Here is an 18,908-nt window from a genome sequence, read left to right as displayed (position 1 = left end):
GTGTATAGTCCCTTTCTTCACGTTTCTCATCATCTAGGGATGATGAGAAAAGCATACTGACTGCAATTGCTGTAATACAAAGGAAAATGCTTCACATTATGCCATAGAGTTGCAAATAAAAGTGCTGTAGGAGACATTATAGGGAAGGTGGGAGTTCCTTTTGTGGAGAACGTATGATTTAAGAAGAATCAGGTTCAATTGAAGTTTCACAAGCAGAGATGGAGAAAGCACATTCTAAGTGAAGGGGAAAAAATATGAGCAAAAGCAGGGAGGCTTTATGAGGCATTCAGATTGATTGAAAAAGGTGTATGACAAGAAGTCATGGGAGGAAGCCCAAGCTAAAGTGTTTCTGCTTGCTTTCATAGTGTCACCATGAACCATAAAAACACATTATGATACAGGTATATTGTCCACACCTAATCTTGTCCTTTGAGATCTAAAATTGTTGCATGTTAGAGTTACTGAAAGCAAGAGAGAACAGTTGGCTGAACGTCTTAGGATTCCAGTAAAGAGATCATGGGTCTAATGCTGGGGTTAGAACTCAGGATTGCAATTTTAGAAACTTTTCTTCAGTCCACTTAGGAGTGATCAAGCTGTGAAGAATTGATTCATTCTAATCAAACTTTAGGTGTTTGATTTTAAAATTAGAGAGCTTATCTTTAAATGTATAGTGTGGGATGTTGTACATGAATAGTGTGGGGCAATTTTCCAGGGCTCGCCTCTTAGATCATCCTCTGTTCTGGCTGACAAATGCATAGCAGGCCTCTGTTTTCTTTCCTTTTGTAGCCCAATGAGAGGCATCAGTAATTGATAACATTCCACACAGGTCCAAACACAGGACTCAATCGTCAACACAGGGATCCTGATAGCAACTACCAGTTGGTTGGATTTGGCACTCAAATAAAACCTTGTTGCCTTACCATAGGGGAGCAGATTACTTACTGGAAGATTATTGATAAGCATGGAATTAGAACCAAGGGAGTTTTATATTCCCAAGAGCTGTTTTCATCAAGCTTTAATGAGTTGTCTTTCTATATTCCAGAGTTATTTCTAACTTCCAATGATGATCAGCATTGGACATTGAACATTTGACCATTGCACTCTCCTTTTGCAATATTATTAGTCACCCAACTTAATGTCTTACAGTACACCTTTATTATAATCATTTTATTGTAATTTCTAAATCACAGTTTAACATCCTTTATTCGTATTTTAAACTGAGGCCTTCCTCTTTAGAAAAGCACTATAATTCCTCTGCTGAAATTTCAGAAGCACACTGGTTCTATCAGGGAAATGGATGTTATTGCTTAGGTTAGTACGTTTTCTGGATAGATAGCTAATTGCCTTCATTTTATACCAATTCTCATTAGCTTGTTGGTTTCACAGGGTGACATTTTCTGACCTTGAACTCTATTCTAAAGGAATCTTATGTTTGTAGATGCTATCAGGAAGCTGCAGGCTCCAAATCCAAAAGCATATTTTAAGGCATGAGTTTATTTCATATAATTTTCAAGTGATTAATTAATTGCCTTATATATAACATTTCATTGGTCAAATTTTATTGGGAGAAGAGGCTTTTTTGAGTAAAAGGGAAAAGGAACAATGAAAGTCAATATGGATAAGAAATATCATTTGTATGTAAATCTGTTTGTTATTATTCCTGTTTTACAGGTGGGAGAACTCAACAGCCAAAATGTTTAATAACTCTGATACACAAACTGCTCATTAAGGATTCTACTGAAATAGAATTTCATTTATTTTATTTCTGTTTCTACATAAACAAAATCAGCCAGTCATCTCTATTAAAGACTAGAGTGTGTGGAGTTGTGCAGTTACAGCATCTGCTTAGTTATTCAGTTGTCTTGACCACACATTGCCTCACCAAGTCTCTTCATGGTAGCTTGGGGTGACCTGGTGTGACAAATGATGGCCATGGTCACAGTAACCTGTGATGGAGCCAGAAATAGAATTCCCAGACCAGTTCTTAGCTTATGTAGCACTTGCTACCTTCCATGTGCTTTCCTTTTAAATATATAGAGCATTTATGTTTGTGTATCTGGGGGTCTAAAGTTTTTTTTCTTACAGAAGGATCATATTCCTGCACTTTTGGGAATGGCAACAGCTTATATGATCTTGAAACAGACTCCAAGAGCCAGAAACCAGCTGAAGCGGATTGCAAAAATGAATTGGAATCCTATTGATGCTGAAGAGTTTGAGAAGAGTTGGCTGCTACTTGCCGATATTTATATTCAATCAGCAAAATACGACATGGCAGAAGAGCTATTAAAACGGTGCCTGCGCCATAATAGAGTAGGTGATTTAAGAGTAAAAATTTGTTAATCTTTGTTGTATAAGCTTTTTATAATCGGTTATAATAGAGCATTGGTCCATTTCCAAGGATTCCTTTGTGTTTTTTGAAATAAACACAAAGGAATTTTACCACGACTGAGAACTAAACTTTAATCATAAGGAAGAAGACATTTGCCCTTGAAAGTAAAGGAAAAAAAGAGATGTACTCAGGTTTCAAGTTTCAGCTGTGGTGATGCCCTACTTAACAGAAAGTGTTTTTGGAATGTCAAGCATTTGCCTATGATTATCCATCTCATCCCAGAACTAATGAAAATTGCAGAACACTAATTGCGGACGTCTGTCCTTCTTGTTAAGAAATCCTCTTGATGAATTCATTGCAGCTGCATGTCGTTTTCATGTATTAGAACACACTATGCATAATATATTTTGTGAGGGAAAAGTCTTTTAGCTTTTAATATGATTTGTTTCATAAAAAATCCTTATCTTTAGGTATAAAATTGAAAATCTTAAAGTCCTTAGAATATAAAGGTTTTTACTGAACAGTGCATCTTGGTGTTTAAGCACAAAAAAGGATGTCATTTTCTAACAATTTTTAAGTTAAGAATTTGTGTTGTTATTTGTTGAGAAATAATTCTACTTGACTTGAAAACTTGAAGTTGTTCATCATTACAATTTTATATTAATTACTTCAAAATCTTAATCATAGTATATATTTTATTACCTTGGAGCAAATTAGATTGCAAAATGGATCATTTGTTTTTCTAAAGAGAAATTATGATCATATAAGACTATCAAGTTATTTCGTAGGAACTTTAAAAACCTAAAAAATCAAGCCATTCATCTATGTATAGACTATTCTAAATGATTGATTACATCTAATTTTAAGTTAAATTGACCCTGAAAAACATGGTAAACTCATTAATAGGCTTTGAAAAATCCAAACAGCCAAAAGAATAGCTGACCTGCCAATGCCTAGTCTAGGCTTAAGCAAGATTTATAGAAAATTAAGGTTTTGATGCAGAGAGAATTTCAGGTATGGTAAATAGTGGTTATGTCTAAAGAGTCTTTATCTTTTTAAGGTATATACTAAGATATTTATAAATGAAATCATACACTATCTGAGGATTTTTTTCTGACATACAGAAGGGCAGAAGTGGGTGGGGTATTGATGAAACAGAATTAATCATGAGTTAATAATTGCTGAAGCTAAGTTAAAGGTTCATGAGGTCCATTATACTGTTATCTATTTATTTGTGCTTATACACACACATACTTTATGTGTGGAATATACATGCTCTGGCTTCTCCCTCCACAATCCTTATTCTATAGGTTTGAGATGGGGGATTGGCATCAAAATCTTTTATAAAGTTCCATAGATAATTTGATTACACAAGATTGAAAACATTGTTTTATGCGACATTTAAATAGGTTAGTATGGTTGACTTTTTTTTTTTATCTTCATTTTATTGAGATATATTCACATACCACGCAGTCATACAAAACAAATCGTGCATTCGATTGTTCACAGTACCATTACATAGTTGTACATTCATCACCTAAATCAATCCCTGACACCTTCATTAGCACACACACAAAAATAACAAGAATAATAAGTAAAGTGAAAAAGAGCAATTGAATTAAAAAAGAACACTGGGTACCTTTGTCTGTTTGTTTGTTTCCTTCCCCTATTTTTCTACTCATCCATCCATAAACTAGACATAGGGGAGTGTGGTCCTTATGGCTTTCCCAATGCCACTGTCACCCCTCATAAGCTACATTTTTATACAATTGTCTTTGAGATTCATGGGTTCTGGGTTGTAGTTTGATAGTTTCAGGTATCCACCACCAGCTACCCCAATTCTTTAGAACCTAAAAAGGGTTGTTTAAATTGTGCATAAGAGTGCCCACCAGAGTGACCTCTCGGCTCCTTTTGGAATCTCTCTGCCACTGAAGCTTATTTCATTTCCTTTCACATCCCCCTTTTGGTCAAGAAGGTGTTCTCCATCCCACGATGCCAGGTATACATTCCTCCCTGGGAGTCATATTCCACGTTGCCAGGGAGATTCACTCCCCTGGGTATCTGATCTCACGTAGGGGGGAGGGCAGTGATTTCACCTTTCAAGTTGGCTTAGCTAGAGAGAGAGGGCCACATCTGAGCAACAAAGAGGCATTCGGGAGGAGGCTCTTAGGCACAAATATAGGGAGGCCTAGCCCCTCCTTTACAGCAACCATCTTCCCAAGGGTAAAACCTATGGCAGGGGGCTCAACCCATCAAACCACCAGTCCCCTATGTCTGTGGTCATGTTAGCAACCATCCAGGTGGGGTAGGCCAATACCCCTGCATTCTCCACAGGCTCCTCAAGGGGGTTCTACATATTTTTTTCCCTTTTTTTTTTCTTTAACTATTTTTTTTCTTTTTTAAATCAACTGTATAAAAAAAAAATACAATAAAAGAACATTCCAAAGAGACCATAACAAGGGAGTAAGAAAAAGACAACTAACCTAAGATAACTGCTTTACTTCCAACCTGTTCCTACTTTACCCCAAGAAAGTTACCTAATATAACGACATTTCTGTGAACTTGTTCCTACTATATCCATCAGAAATTAACAGACCATAGTCATTCCTGGGCATCCCCAGAACGTTAAATAGCTTATCTGTTCTTCTTGGATTATTGTTCCCCCTTCCTTAATTGCTCTCTATCGCTAGTTCCCCTACATTCTACATTATAAACCATTTGTTTTACATTTTTCAAAGTTCACATTAGTGGTAGCATATAACATTTCTCTTTTTGTGCCTGGCTTATTTCGCTCAGCATTATGTCTTCAAGGTTCATCCATGTTGTGGTATGTTTCACGAGATCATTCCTTCTTACTGCCGTGTGTATATACCACATTTTATTTATCCACTCATCTGCTGAAGGACATTTGGGTTGTTTCCATCTCTTGGCAATTGTGAATAATGCTGCTATGAACATTGGCATGCAGATATCTGTTCATGTCACTGCTTTCCGATCTTCCGGGTATATACCGAGAAGTGCAATCGTTGGATCGAACGGTAACTCTATATCTAGTTTTCTAAGGAACTGCCAGACTGACTTCCAGAGTGGCTGAACCATTATACAGTCCAACCAACAATGAATAAGAGTTCCAATTTCTCCACATCCCCTCCAGCATTTGTAGTTTCCTGTTTGTTTAATGGCAGCCACTCTAATCGGTGTTAGATGGTATCTCATTGTGGTCTTAATTTGCATCTCTCTAATAGCTAGTGAAGCTGAACATTTTTTCATGTGTTTCTTGGCCATTTGTATTTCCTCTTCAGAGAACTATCTTTTCATATCTTTTACCCATTTTATAATTGGGCTGTCTGTACTACTGTCATTGAGTTGTAGGATTTCTTTATATATGCAAGATATCAGTCTTTTGTCAGATACATGGTTTCCAAAATTTTTTTCCCATTGAGTTGGCTGCCTCTTTACCTTTTTGAGAAATTCCTTTGAGGTGCAGAAACTTCTAAGCTTGAGGAGTTCCCATTTATCTATTTTTTCTTTTGTTGCTTGTGCTTTGGGTGTAAAGTCAAGGAAGTGGCCGCCTAATACAAGGTCTTGAAGATGTTTTCCTACATTATCTTCTAGGAGTTTTATGGTACTTTCTTTTATATTGAGATCTTTGGTCCATTTTGAGTTAATTTTTGTGTAGGGTGTGAGGTAGGGGTCCTCTTTCATTCTTTTGGATATGGATATCCAACTCTCCCAGCCCCATTTGTTGAAAAGACCATTATGACTCAGTTCAGTGACTTTGGAGGCCTTATCAAAGATCAGTCAGCCATAGATCTGAGGGTCTATCTCTGAATTCTCAGTTCGATTCCATTGATCTATATGTCTATCTTTGTGCCAGTACCATGCTGTTTTGACAACTGTGGCTTTATAATAAGCTTCAAAGTCAGGGAGTGTAAGTCCTCCCACTTCGTTTTTCTTTTTTAGAGTGTCTTTAGCAATTCGAGGCATCTTCCCTTTCCAAATACATTTGATAACTAGCTTTTCCAAGTCTGCAAAGTAGGTTGTTGGAATTTTGATTGGGATTGCATTGAATCTGTAGATGAGTTTGGGTAGAATTGACATCTTAATGACATTTAGCCTTCCTATCCATGAACATGGAATATTTTTCCATCTTTTAAGGTCCCCTTCTATTTCTTTTAGTAGAGTTATGTAGTTTTCTTTGTATAGGTCTTTTACATCTTTGGTTAAGTTTATTCCTAGGTACTTGATTTTTTTAGTTGCTATTGAAAATGATATCTTTTTCTTGAGTGTCTCTTCAGTTCGTTCATTTCTAGCATATAGAAACATTACTGACTTATGTGCATTCATCTTGTATCCCGCTACTTTGCTAAATTTGTTTATTAGCTCTAGTAGCTGTGTCGTCGATTTCTCAGGGTTTTCTAGATATAAGATCATATCATCTGCAAACAATGACAGTTTTACTTCTTCTTTTCCAATTTGGATGCCTTTTATTTCTTTGTCTTGCCGGATTGCCCTGGCTAGCACTTCCAGCACAATGTTGAATAACAGTGGTGACAGCGGGCATCCTTGTCTTGTTCCTGATCTTAGAGGGAAGGCTTTCAGTCTCTCACCATTGAGTACTATGCTGGCTGTGGGTTTTTCATATATGCTCTTTATCATGTTGAGGAAGTTTCCTTCAATTCCTACCTTCTGAAGTGTTTTTATCAAAAATGGATGTTGGATTTTGTCAAATGCTTTTTCAGCATCTATTGAGATGATCATTTGATTTTCCCCTTTCAAATTGTTAATGTGTTGTAATACATTGATTGATTTTCTTATGTTGAACCATCCTTGCATGCCTGGAATGAACCCCACTTGGTCATGGTGTATGATTTTTTTAATGTGTCTTTGGATTCGATTTGCAAGTATTTTGTTGAGGATTTTTGCATCTATATTCATTAGGGAGATTGGCCGGTAGTTTTCCTTTTTTGTAGCATCTTTGCCTGGTTTTGGTATTAGATTGATGTTAGCTTCATAAAATGAGTTAGGTAGTGTTCCATTTTCTTCAATGTTTTGAAAGAGTTTGAGTAAGATTGGTGTCAGTTCTTTCTGGAAAGTTTGGTAGAATTCCCCTGTGAAGCTATCTGGCCCTGGGCATTTATTTGTGGGAAGATTTTTGATGACTGATTGGATCTCTTTGCTTGTGATGGGTTGATTGAGGTCTTCTGTTTCTTCTCTGGTCAGTCTAGGTTGTTCATATGTTTCCAGGAACTTGTCCATTTCCTCTACATTATCCAGTTTGTTGCCATACAGTTGTTCATAGTATCCTCTTATAATTTTTTTAATTTCTTCAGGATCTGAAGAATTCATTCATTCTTTTGTTTATATGGGTCTTCTTTCTTTTTGATTTTGTCAGTGTAGCTAGGGGCTTGTCAATCTTGTTGATCTTCTCAAAGAACCAACTTTTGGTGATATTTATCCTCTCTATTGTTTTTTTGTTCTCTATGTCATTTATTTCTGCTTTAATCCTTGTTATTTCTTTTCTTCTACTTGGTTTAGGATTGGTTTGCTGTTCGTTTTCTAGCTTCTTCAGTTGATCCATTAGTTCTTTGATTTTGGCTCTTTCTTCCTTTTTAATATATGCGTTCAGTGCTATAAATTTCCCCCTCAGCACTGCTTTTGCTGCATCCCATAGGTTTTGGTATGTTGTGTTCTCATTTTCATTCATCTCTATATATTTAGCAATTTCTCTTGCTATTTCTTCTTTAACCCATTGATTGTTTAGGAGTGTGTTGTTTAACCTCCAGGTATTTGTGAATTTTCTAAGTCTCTGATGGTTATTGACTTCTAATTGTATTCCATTATGGTCAGAGAATGTGCTTTGAATAATGTCAATCTTTTTGAATTTATTGAGGCTTGTTTTATGTCCTAGCATATGATCTATTCTGGAGAGAGTTCCGTGAGCACTAGAAAAGTATGTGTATCCTGGTGATTTGGGATGTAATGTTCTGTATATGTCTGTTAAATCTAATTCATTTATCAGATTGTTTAGGTTTTCAGTTTCCTTATTGGTCTTCTGTCTGGTTGATCTATCTGTAGGAGAGAGTGATGTGTTGAAGTCTCCCACAATTATTGTGGAAACATCAATTGCTTCCTTTAGTTTTGCCAGTGTTTCTCTCATGTATTTTGTGGCACCTTGATTGGGTGCATAGACATTTAAGATTGTTATTTCTTCTTGTTGAATTGCCCCTTTTATTAGTATGTAGTGGCCTTCTTTGTCTCTCAAAACATGCCTGCATTTAAAGTCTATTTTATCTGAGATTAATATTGCTACTCCTGCTTTCTTTTGGCTGTAGCTTGAATGAAATATCTTTTTCCATCCTTTCACTTTCAGTTTCTTTGTGTCCCTGTGTCTAAGATGAGTCTCTTGTATGCAACATATTGATGGTTCATTTTTTTTGATCCATTCTGCCAATCTATATCTTTTAATTGGGGAGTTTAATCCATTTACATTCAACGTTATAACCGTGAAGGCATTTCTTGAATCAGCCATCTAATCCTTTGGTTTATGTTTGTCATATATATTTTTCCCCTCTCTCTATTAATATCCTTTATTGTACTCATACCGAATCTCTTTAGTACTGAACCTTTCTCCAAGTCTCTCTGTCCTGTCTTTGTTTCTCTGTCTGTAGGGCTCCCTTTAGTATCTCCAGTAGGGCAGGTCTCTTGTTAGCAAATTCTCCCAGCATTTGTTTGTCTGTGAAAAATTTAAGCTCTCCCTCAAATTTGAAGGAGAGCTTTGCTGGATAAAGTATTCTTGATTGGAAATTTTTCTCACTTAGAATTTTAAATATATCGTGCCACTGCCTTCTCGCCTCCATGGTGGCTGCTGAGTAGTCACTACTTAGTCTTACGCTGTTTCCTTTGTATGTGGTGAATTGCTTTTCTCTTGCTGCTTTCAGAACTTGCTCCTTCTCTTCCATGCTTGACAGTGTGATCAGAATATGTCTCGGGGTGGGTTTATTTGGATTTATTCTATTTGGAGTTCGCTGAGCATTTATGATTTGTGTACTTATGTTGTTTAGAAGATTTGGGAAGTTTTCCCCAACAATTTCTTTGAATACTCTTCCTAGACCTTTACCCTTTCCTTCCCCTTCTGGAACACCAGTGAGTCTTATATTCGGATGTTTTACATTATCTATCATATCCCTGAGGTACGTTTCGATCTTTTCAATTTTTTTCCCCATTCTTTCTTTTATGCTTTCATTTTCCATTCTGTCATCTTCCAGGTCACTGATTCGTTGTTCAACTTCCTCTAGTCTTGTACTATGAGTGTCCAGAATCTTTTTAATTTGGTCAACAGTTTCTTTAATTTCCATAAGATCATCCATTTTTTTATTTAGTCTTGCAATGTCTTCTTTATGCTCTTCTAGGGTCTTCTTGATATCCTTTGTATCCCGTACTATGGTCTCATTGTTCATCTTTAGTTCTTTGAGTAGCTGCTCTAGGTGCTGTGTCTCTTCCGATCTTTTGATTTGGGTGTTTGGGCTTGGGTTACCCATATCGTCTGTTTTTTTCATATGCTTTATAATTTTCTGTTGTTTTTGGCCTCGTGGCATTTGCTGAACTTGATAGGGTTCTTTTAGGATTTGCAGACCAATTGAAGTCCTTATCTCTAATTTATCAGATCTACAGCTTCGTGGAGTACACTTTCTCTAACTAACCAGCAGGTGGCGTCCACGAGCCACCTGTTCTCCACAAGCCAGTTCTCCCCTGCTTTGCCTTTGTGGTGAGTGGGGGAGGGAGTCTTGTGGGGTCCAATTGGTGTACCAAGCTTGAGTGTGTAGTTGGTGTTGCCCGCCCTGTATATGGGGCGTGTTTCTGGGTAGTCAGGGAGGGGGGTGGCTCTAACAATCAAATCTCCCTGGTGATCCTGGGGTTTTAAAGCTGCTGCAATAGTCTAATCCTTCAGTTCATTCCTGCCACAGTTTGTCTCTGCCACTGACCCACAAGTCCTTGGTATTGGAGTATGGCTCCTGAGACTTGCAAGTGGGTCCCTCTTCCAGGCCGTGCACCCACTGGTCCTCTTTTGAGGGATGACTGTGCTATGTCACAGATGAGTGCTGTCCCCCCAGGGCGGTTCTGGGCTGCTGGGCTGTGTAGGGAGGCTCCCAGTCTGCTGAAATGATGGCTGAATGGGGCTGTGTTAATTCACACTGCTCCACCTTCCCAACTCTGGGACAATCAGCTGAGGTTGCAGGGAAGGCTAATGTCCATGCCCAGTTTTGTGGTGTGTGCCTGTTATCTGAAGCACTTCAGTCACACTGGGTTGTCTGGGGCAGCTCTGGGCTATGGGGCTGGTGATGGGCAGGAGTGTTTCCTGTCCACCAGGATGATGGCTGTGAGCGGACACCCCCCTTTTCTTGGGAAGTTGTGGTGTTTAGTGAATTTTCTCAGCCACTGGATTATTGCCTTTTGTCTCAGAGCTCTCCTAGTTCTGCTCTTGTCTTGACCTGCCCAAATTGGAAGTCTTTGAAGCTTTCTGTATTGGGTTTCTTAGAGTAATTGTTTTAGAAAAAGAAAAAAGGATTAAAAAAAAAAGGGGGGCCCTCCTCAGAGATCTAATGGGTTATTGAAATGCTAAGAGACAAAGCAATTAGGGCCATTAAGGAAAGGTCCACAGGGCAGAGAGATCAGCTTTTCTTCGGGATTTGCATATGCGCCTCAGGGCCTGAGCTCTGCCCTTCCCCTTTCTATGTTCACCAGAACTCCAAAAATCCTCCGCTTTTATTTTGGAGTTTTTCGTGCTGTTTTTTTTCTATGCCTGTCTCCTCTCTGCTGCGCTGGCTGCTCTCAGATTCTCTGGTGACTGGTCTCAGTCTATCTATGGTTGGAGTTTGGATCAGTAGAATGAGTTTCCGATAAGAGCTGCCACTGCAGTTCTCCCTTCTCCTTCCCGGAGCTGACAGCCCCTCCTCCCACGGGACTGAGCCTGGCAGGGAGGGGTGCGGGACCCCTGGCCACAAAAACTTACAGATTTCACTGATCTCAGCAGTTCCACATTTTCATGAGTGTTGTATGAAGCATGCCCAAAGTCAGATTGCTCTGTGGTGTCCAGTCCACGCAGTTCCTGGCTTTCTACCTACTTTCCTGGAGGAGTAACTAAAACATACAGCTCACCAGTCCGCCATCTTGCCCCCTCCCAGTATGGTTGACTTTTATAGTCATCAACATCCCGTAAAATCTTAGTGGTATCAAGTTTAATCTACTGATGTATCTTCCACTTTTTTTCAGTCTTGCTGCAAAGCTTATGAATATATGGGATACATTATGGAGAAGGAGCAAGCTTATACAGATGCTGCCTTAAACTATGAGATGGCATGGAAATACGGCAATCAGATAAATCCGGCAGTAGGTGAGTTTAGCAAATTAGACATGAGGATTTCATAGGAAAGGTTTTTATTTGTAAACCTCCATTTAAATGTATTTAATTTTATTCAGAACAAAATATATAGTAAGAGCCAACTTCCTTTGTGAAGTTTTCTAGAATGAGAATAAATGTTATATCCATAATAGATTTTTAGCTGCTAATAGTTAATAAGCATAATTTCCTGAAATTCAGACTTGTACTTGGTCATCTTAGAGGACAATTAGTCTAATTCTGCCCCTTTCTCTCCTTTTATCTTATGCTATTTCCAAACTGGAAGTGCTATGGAAAAGACAGTGTTCCATTGTCAATTAAGTTAGGAAAACACTGAGTTAAATCAAGTTATGCTGGTTCCCTTGCTGCAGGACTTCTCGAAGCCTTTAAACATTGAGATATATTGTAATGGATATCAAAGAAGGAGCGTGTTTCCCACAATTTTTTTGACTATGGACTTTTTTCTTTCTGAACATCTAGAAACATCTTCTAATTCCAACATTTTGTAGACTGGAAAGTTAGTTTACAGAATCCCTAACTTTATTTTATAAATATATATATATATGTTATAAACGTAAGTGTATTCTGGACATCCAGAATATAACTAGTGACTAGCCTCCCCTCTCGTTTGTGACGGAGTATATTCCCGTATTCTTCTGATGGTTTATAGTGAGCCGAGATAGGCTTTATTGAAACCACCTAGATCTGTTCTCTGGAGGGACCCATGGTATCCTTTCCACATTGCTGTTCATGATCCTTTAATTGCAAACTTCTGTCATGTCCCTCCTAAGGCTACTTTTCTTCAAATCACCCTCAAATACTTGTCCATTCTTCTTAAGGCTTAGTTCCAAGTCTCACCCTGCTAGTCACTATCTCCTGGAAACTCTAAAATATAAATACAGTGTTTCCCAAACTGTGTTTTTGAGTATTTGATGATGTATTCATAGTTATTTCTTTAATAAAAAAAAGAGAGCTGGGTATGGGGATTCCATGGCCAAATAAGTTTGGAAAATGCTGTCCTATATTTGTTAATGTCCTTCCTGACTTCTTGTTACTAGAAATGAACAAGTTCTTAAATATGATTTGGCTAATTGTAGGTATGTTGAATAAGTAATGATGAAAGTATTTATTATTATTATTTTGACTAGGCATTTTCTAGTTGCTAATTCAGCCTAAGTTGGAATCAGTCTTTGAAGCAGCCGTGTCACAGTATGGGCTCAGATGTAATTTGTAGTCAGACAGGTCAGCTTTACATTAACTGCTGTCAGTTCAGGTCCTCCCTCATTTTGTATTTCATGGAGTCTGTATGAAGCACAGGAACTAACATTTGTTGATACTGTTTTTCATTACCAGATATTGTACATCCTACATTAGAAGTTATGTCCTAAAGTCAGTATGTAGAATGAAAAGTCCATAAATTCTCTTAAAATGTATGTAATTTTGACTCTTTATTCCACAGAGGGAGTACATTTAGAAGTTAAATTATTTAAAGCTTCTGTTCCTTGGAACACTTGAGCAGATTTAGAGATTCCAACTCACTAGTTCTTTTCATTGTGTCATCTTTGTTTTTTATGGATGATTTTATCAGTTCCTTCACCATTTTGTTAGTAAGCATTTCTCTTAGGCCCTGAATTAATTTTTTGATTTCTTCTCTTAAGGTTGTCAGTACATCCACTTTCCCCCCTGCCTAGCCAAATTAACAATGCATTTGGTTTCATGCTTGATTATTTTCACCATGAAAGGTACCTGGACCTGAGATCCAGTGAGAGAACACATTCCTGTTTCTCCTTCACACCCCTTCTCAATACAAAACAAGTGCTAAACTATTTATATATTTTTCATTCTCTCTTCCCATCTCACTCTCACCCAATATCTATCTATCTATCTATGTCTCTCTCTCAATCCCCTCTCTCCCCCTCCTCTCACCCCACACTCTTTTTTTTTTTATGATTACATACTGTTTTAGTGTCCCTGAACTGCTATTAGAAATACCACACAGTGTGTTGGCTTAAACAACAAGCACTTAATTGGCTCACAATTTCAAGATATTGGCAAGATATGCTTTCTGCCCAAAGACTAGCTGCCAGCAATTCTTGGGGTTCCTTGGCTTTTCTGTCACCTAGCAATGTCTTCTCCTTTCTTCTGCTCATCTGGTTTTCTTGTCTTCCACTGACTTCCTGCTTCTGTCTGTTTATATTAAGGCCTCTGGTAATCTGGATTAAGACACTCCCTCATTTACTTGCTCCACACCTTAGCTAAAATTAACATCTTCAAGAAGTCCTATTTACAGTGGGTTCACACCTGTAGGAATGTGGATTAAGATTAAGAACATGTCTAAATTGGGGTACATAATCCAGTCTGCCACACATATAGTTGAATTCTTGTCAGTCTGGTGGTATGCTATAGCTGTGGTACACATGTTCCTTGCCCTTTCTGGCCATTTATTTCCTCTCTAAAATGATTTGAACTAGATGACCTATCAAGTTTCTTCCAGCATTAAAATTCTGGGATTCTAATCTAGAGTTTGTTTATGCAGAAGAGAATAATTGCTAATATCTGATTGATATTCTAAAATTTAGCATTTGACAAGTATTTCATTTGATCTTTAAAATTATACTGAGTTAGAGGGAGGAGTTATTGTCCCCATTTTATGGATGAGGAACTGAAATTGACAGATCAAATGATTTGCATAAGGTACCAAAGCTAGACAGGTATCCAGAGATCAAAACTTAAATCCAGGTTTGTTTGTGATTTTACTTGATTTCCATGTGAAATATATCTGGCATAATGTCTTCAGTTGTTTTTCTAATTTTTAAGTGATGCAAACTGTACTTATTAGTCCATTTTAGAATTCCTTAGTGATTACCTAGTATTTACCTCTCTGAAATTTGTTTTTATCTTTGATAGTTCTTTATGCATATACATCTATCCATATGTATCTATAGATACACATACATACAAATATATTATAAAGCAAATATGAATTTTAGATAATTTCTATTTCATACTTTTTATTATGACTCTTAACCATCTTACTACATTAGCCAGTAATTCTTTTCAAACATTTGTTTGAAATTTAAAAATCTGTTTTGGTGCTTTGGTTAGAGCTCTACAGTTGTATTCAAAGTTCACTATTTCATATTTCTAGGAGTAGAAATATGAAATACTTTATTAATTGCATGTTATTTTGTGTTATGTTATTTCAGATCATATTTGTGGAGCAAACTGTTGCTGTTACCTTTCTGGTCTCCTCCTTAGTTTGCTTATTCTGTTAACATTCTTACAGGAGAAGAAAAATCATTTAATTTCTGATAACTAATCCATCCTTTCCTGTGCCATTCTTCTAACTGCTCTGCCTCTCATCTTATTGTAGGTTGTTTTGGTTCCTTGTGTGTCCTTGTACCACCTGCTTTACACCTGCAGTTTCTTCTGCCTTAAAGGATTCGTGCTTCTCGCCCCCTTGGCCTAGTTACAGATCCTAAACACACCCTGACACCCAGCACCACCTCCCAACCAGGTTCCTCATTATAGCTCCCTTGGCTTGTTTCTTCCTTTCATAGTTTATATCTGTTTTGAAATTATACATTTAATTAATGTGTAATTAATGTATAATTTATGTATGTAATCACTTAAATTATGTCTTTCTCCTAACAGAGTGTAAATCTCATGACTGTAGAAACCATTTTGCCTGACATGTTAAGTGCTGAATAAATGTTCACTGTCTAAATGGATATCATTTACTGCCCTATAATAAGTTTTTACTATAATCTAAAATAAATAACACTTTCTAGAAAGTTACAGAAACCACACTTGTGGAATGGCAGTCTTCTGACACAATGATTTCTTCACTCCCCACTCTCTTTTCTTCTCTACCTGTTGTTCTTTCATGCCACTCCACCTTTTATTATCATGTCACTTCTCTCATAGTTTAGTCACCAGCCTCTGTTAAGAGTCCTCCAGTAAGTAAGCAAACTAAGGAGGCGGCAAAAAAAGTAATACTAGCAGTTTGCTCTTACATGGTACTGTATCATTACGGGTTTTTTTTCTTCACAGGATACAAACTGGCATTTAATTACTTAAAAGGGAAAAGATATGTGGATGCAATTGACGTTTGTCACCAGGTAAACACTAAAATTGAGATTTCTTGAAAATTTTTAGATGTACAATTTTCTAGTTTGTTAATCTCAAAACGAACCATACGTATGGTAGACATATTATAAATACATTGATATTTATTCATAGGTAGAGGATGAAGTATTTTGGTGAAATGACTTATCAAATACATCTAGAGAGATTATCAGTTTTTAAAACTTGGAAAACAGTAGAGTTTACTTAAGCATGTGTTTTTAACTTGGGCTCAAATAATAACATTCTTACATTCATTTAAAGAAAGAAGCTAGGGGAGAAGCATGTTAAATAAAACTTACTCTTTAAGTCAGAAAATATTTGCGGATTATGTAGATTCTCTAGGTCATTGTTCTGAATAGATGTTCTTATAAATGCATCTAAGTCTGGGCTTTTAGACAATTCAGATTTATAAATTAGAGAGAAAAGGTTTTTCTGCAACTTAGAAGTTATTCCATTACATTTCTTGATCCCCCTACTAAAATGACAGGTAGTTAAATTGCAATTTTATAATTCACAGACTATCTTCATATATAAATTGTCTTATTGATACTCTACATCAGGCAGTATACTAAACATTGTGAGGATCTCCAAGAATGTAGAAAAGAATTATATAGTGCCCCTTATCCCAGAGAGCTGTGTGTCAGCATCATAAGAGTAAATACTTGGCCTTAGTGATTGCTATTGATTACTGAGTCTCTCTGCAAGGTATTTCTCATTCAGCTTAAGGTTTACATTAATGTAAGATTATATATTGGAATCATTTGTGGAATTTTTTTTAAATGATTATCTCTCCACCCTTGGATTTAGTAGGCCTGGTAATCTGTATGTTCCAAAATGGCAACAGGTAAATCTGACTTGTGCTACTGGTTAAAAATCACTTCCTAGGGATTTAATAAATATTCATAAATAGCTAAATTATGAAATTATTTTAAATCATTGATACATAATTGTTTTCTCCAACTGATCAATTAAGAAAGTAATATATGTATTGTATTTTCCACATGTGGTTTTCACAGTCTACTGTTCTCATCTAATTACTATTACTATAAATAAGTCATCATGCCTCGACTCAGATGTCACCTTTAAAATGCATTATTGTAGTTGTCATAGTATTAGTACACTGAAATAGCAACTGTAATGCTCATTTCTAGTAAAATTGGTAGCTCCCTAGTTCTCAATAATTAATTACAAGTTCTTGTTTTGTTTTCTTTCTAATTTTGTAGGTTCTTGAAGTACATCCGACTTATCCAAAAATCAGAAAGGATATACTAGATAAGGCCCGCACATCTTTAAGACCTTGAATATTATTGTAACTTAGCTTGTGCATTTATCAGGACATGGAAGGAATCTGACTTTGAGTTCTTCCAGTTCATAATAAGTTCGAGCTAATTGTTTGTTATAAAAGCATACTTTTCTTTCTCCAGCAGAGGTTGCTGTTGTATATAAAGAAAAATGCTATGTCAAATCTATGTTTTCTAATGAAGGAAAAGTTGGACGAGGGTTGGTCTATTTGATTGACTGTCTTTTCATTAGAAACAGATTTGGTGTCTCTCCAAAGCTGTAAAGACTATAATCCATTTCTATAAAGAGTATTTGGTTAAAATCTGGTTAATTAAATATAATCCCATTATCTCTTTATTAGTTGTTTATTTCAGGAAATATATTTAAAATGTTATTGTTCTCTGTTAAAATTTTTGTCTTATTTTATCTGGTTTCAAATGTTTGAATAAATCTTGTAAATGATTTGTGAATAATGAAAATATATTTTTTAATAAATATTTTTTATCTTTTTGGTTTGTATTTCTCTTGGAACCCAAAAGACATGGTAAGTTTTGCAAAATCAGTGTAAAGCTACCCATGCATGTACTTCAATGTTAATAGGTAGTATTGCAGAAAATGTCACTTTCTTAGAAATTTTTTTTAGATAATTATAAAGATTGTAAGTTTCCCTTTTCTTTTCTGAGCTCGTTCTCATGCTCTCAAATACCACCAGATGGCCATGATGCTCATGGGACTTACATGTTGGAAGACTGATCTAACAAAATAATCAGTATCTGAAATCAGCTAAAGTAGGTAAACCCTAATAGCAGTATTTATCCTTAGCCCAGAGGACACTGTCACATCTGCTAGAAGGGTGACAAAATACTTTTCTTCAGCAGGGACTCAAAAAGCACACCATGTGAAAACAACTGCTTACTCAACTATGCATAATTTGTGGCCATAGCAGCTCTCACCCTTTTATACTAAATTTAACCTAATCTTATTAAAGTTAATTAATAATATTGTTTTTAATTTTAAGGTTTTTTCTGCATGTTTTTCAGTTTTCTTTAAAATATAATAAACCCAGTTTTCAATTTTATTTGCATTTGCAATAAATGTAGGGTATTTTTTGAAGTCGCTACTTCTTTTCAAAAGCAATTTGTATTTTGTTTCTACTGAGCTGCATTCTCTTGTTTCTTATCACCTTTCTGACTTTCCAAAATCCAAATTATATGATATAAAATTCTCATCATTCTTCTTTTCACCTACGTTTTACAGCATTTCTCAAAATGTTTGGTATTAAGAGTATTTATGGAACACTTCATATCTGTTAAAACACTTTCACATGCCTTATTACATTTGTTCCATACAACTTTATAGTATTATTATCCTTATTTATAGATCTGGAACTGTGACAAATTACATCTCTCTCCCTAATTCCGGAAAAAAAAATAGTTTTGCCTGAATGGACATTTTAAGGACAGGCATGTAACGGAATGCTTTTGGTAGATCCAGTGAACTTGCATCTTGGGATGCTAGAATCATGGAAATGGGATGGAGAAAGTGTAACATCTGTTCTCCCAGCAAGACTGACTTTGGGGAAATGAACCAACCATTCCAAATCATTTTTCCCATCTGTAAAATGACGGTTTGTTCTGTTTGTTAAGCAGCCATTTATTTTGCATTTGCCGTTTGTTAGATGCTGTTCTGGGGACCTTCCTTACATTATGTCTTTTAATTCTCACCCATCTCTTCAGATAAATAATAGTCCCAATTTTCAGATGAGGAAAA

At 36.4% G+C, this 18,908-nt stretch overlaps 1 protein-coding gene across 3 annotated transcripts in view; it reads left to right on the top strand.

Annotated features, from left to right (window-relative positions):
- TTC21B (tetratricopeptide repeat domain 21B) overlaps positions 1-17,589 on the top strand; it is a 79,683-nt gene extending 62,094 nt beyond the window's left edge. For all 3 annotated transcript variants that reach the window (XM_037849608.1, XM_037849609.1, XM_037849610.1), the window contains 4 exons: positions 2,086-2,310; positions 11,603-11,723; positions 15,783-15,850; positions 17,081-17,589. In XM_037849608.1, the coding sequence (XP_037705536.1) occupies positions 2,086-2,310; positions 11,603-11,723; positions 15,783-15,850; positions 17,081-17,158 (492 nt within the window). In that variant the 3' untranslated portion in view covers positions 17,159-17,589. The remainder of the gene's footprint in view (positions 1-2,085; positions 2,311-11,602; positions 11,724-15,782; positions 15,851-17,080) is intronic.
- The last annotated feature ends 1,319 nt before the right edge of the window (positions 17,590-18,908 follow it).

The sequence above is a fragment of the Choloepus didactylus genome, chromosome 9 (assembly GCF_015220235.1).
Source record: "Choloepus didactylus isolate mChoDid1 chromosome 9, mChoDid1.pri, whole genome shotgun sequence".
NCBI lineage: Eukaryota > Metazoa > Chordata > Mammalia > Pilosa > Megalonychidae > Choloepus > Choloepus didactylus.
The sequence above is the reverse complement of the archived record's forward strand: the minus strand, read 5'-3'. Positions and strand labels throughout refer to the sequence as shown.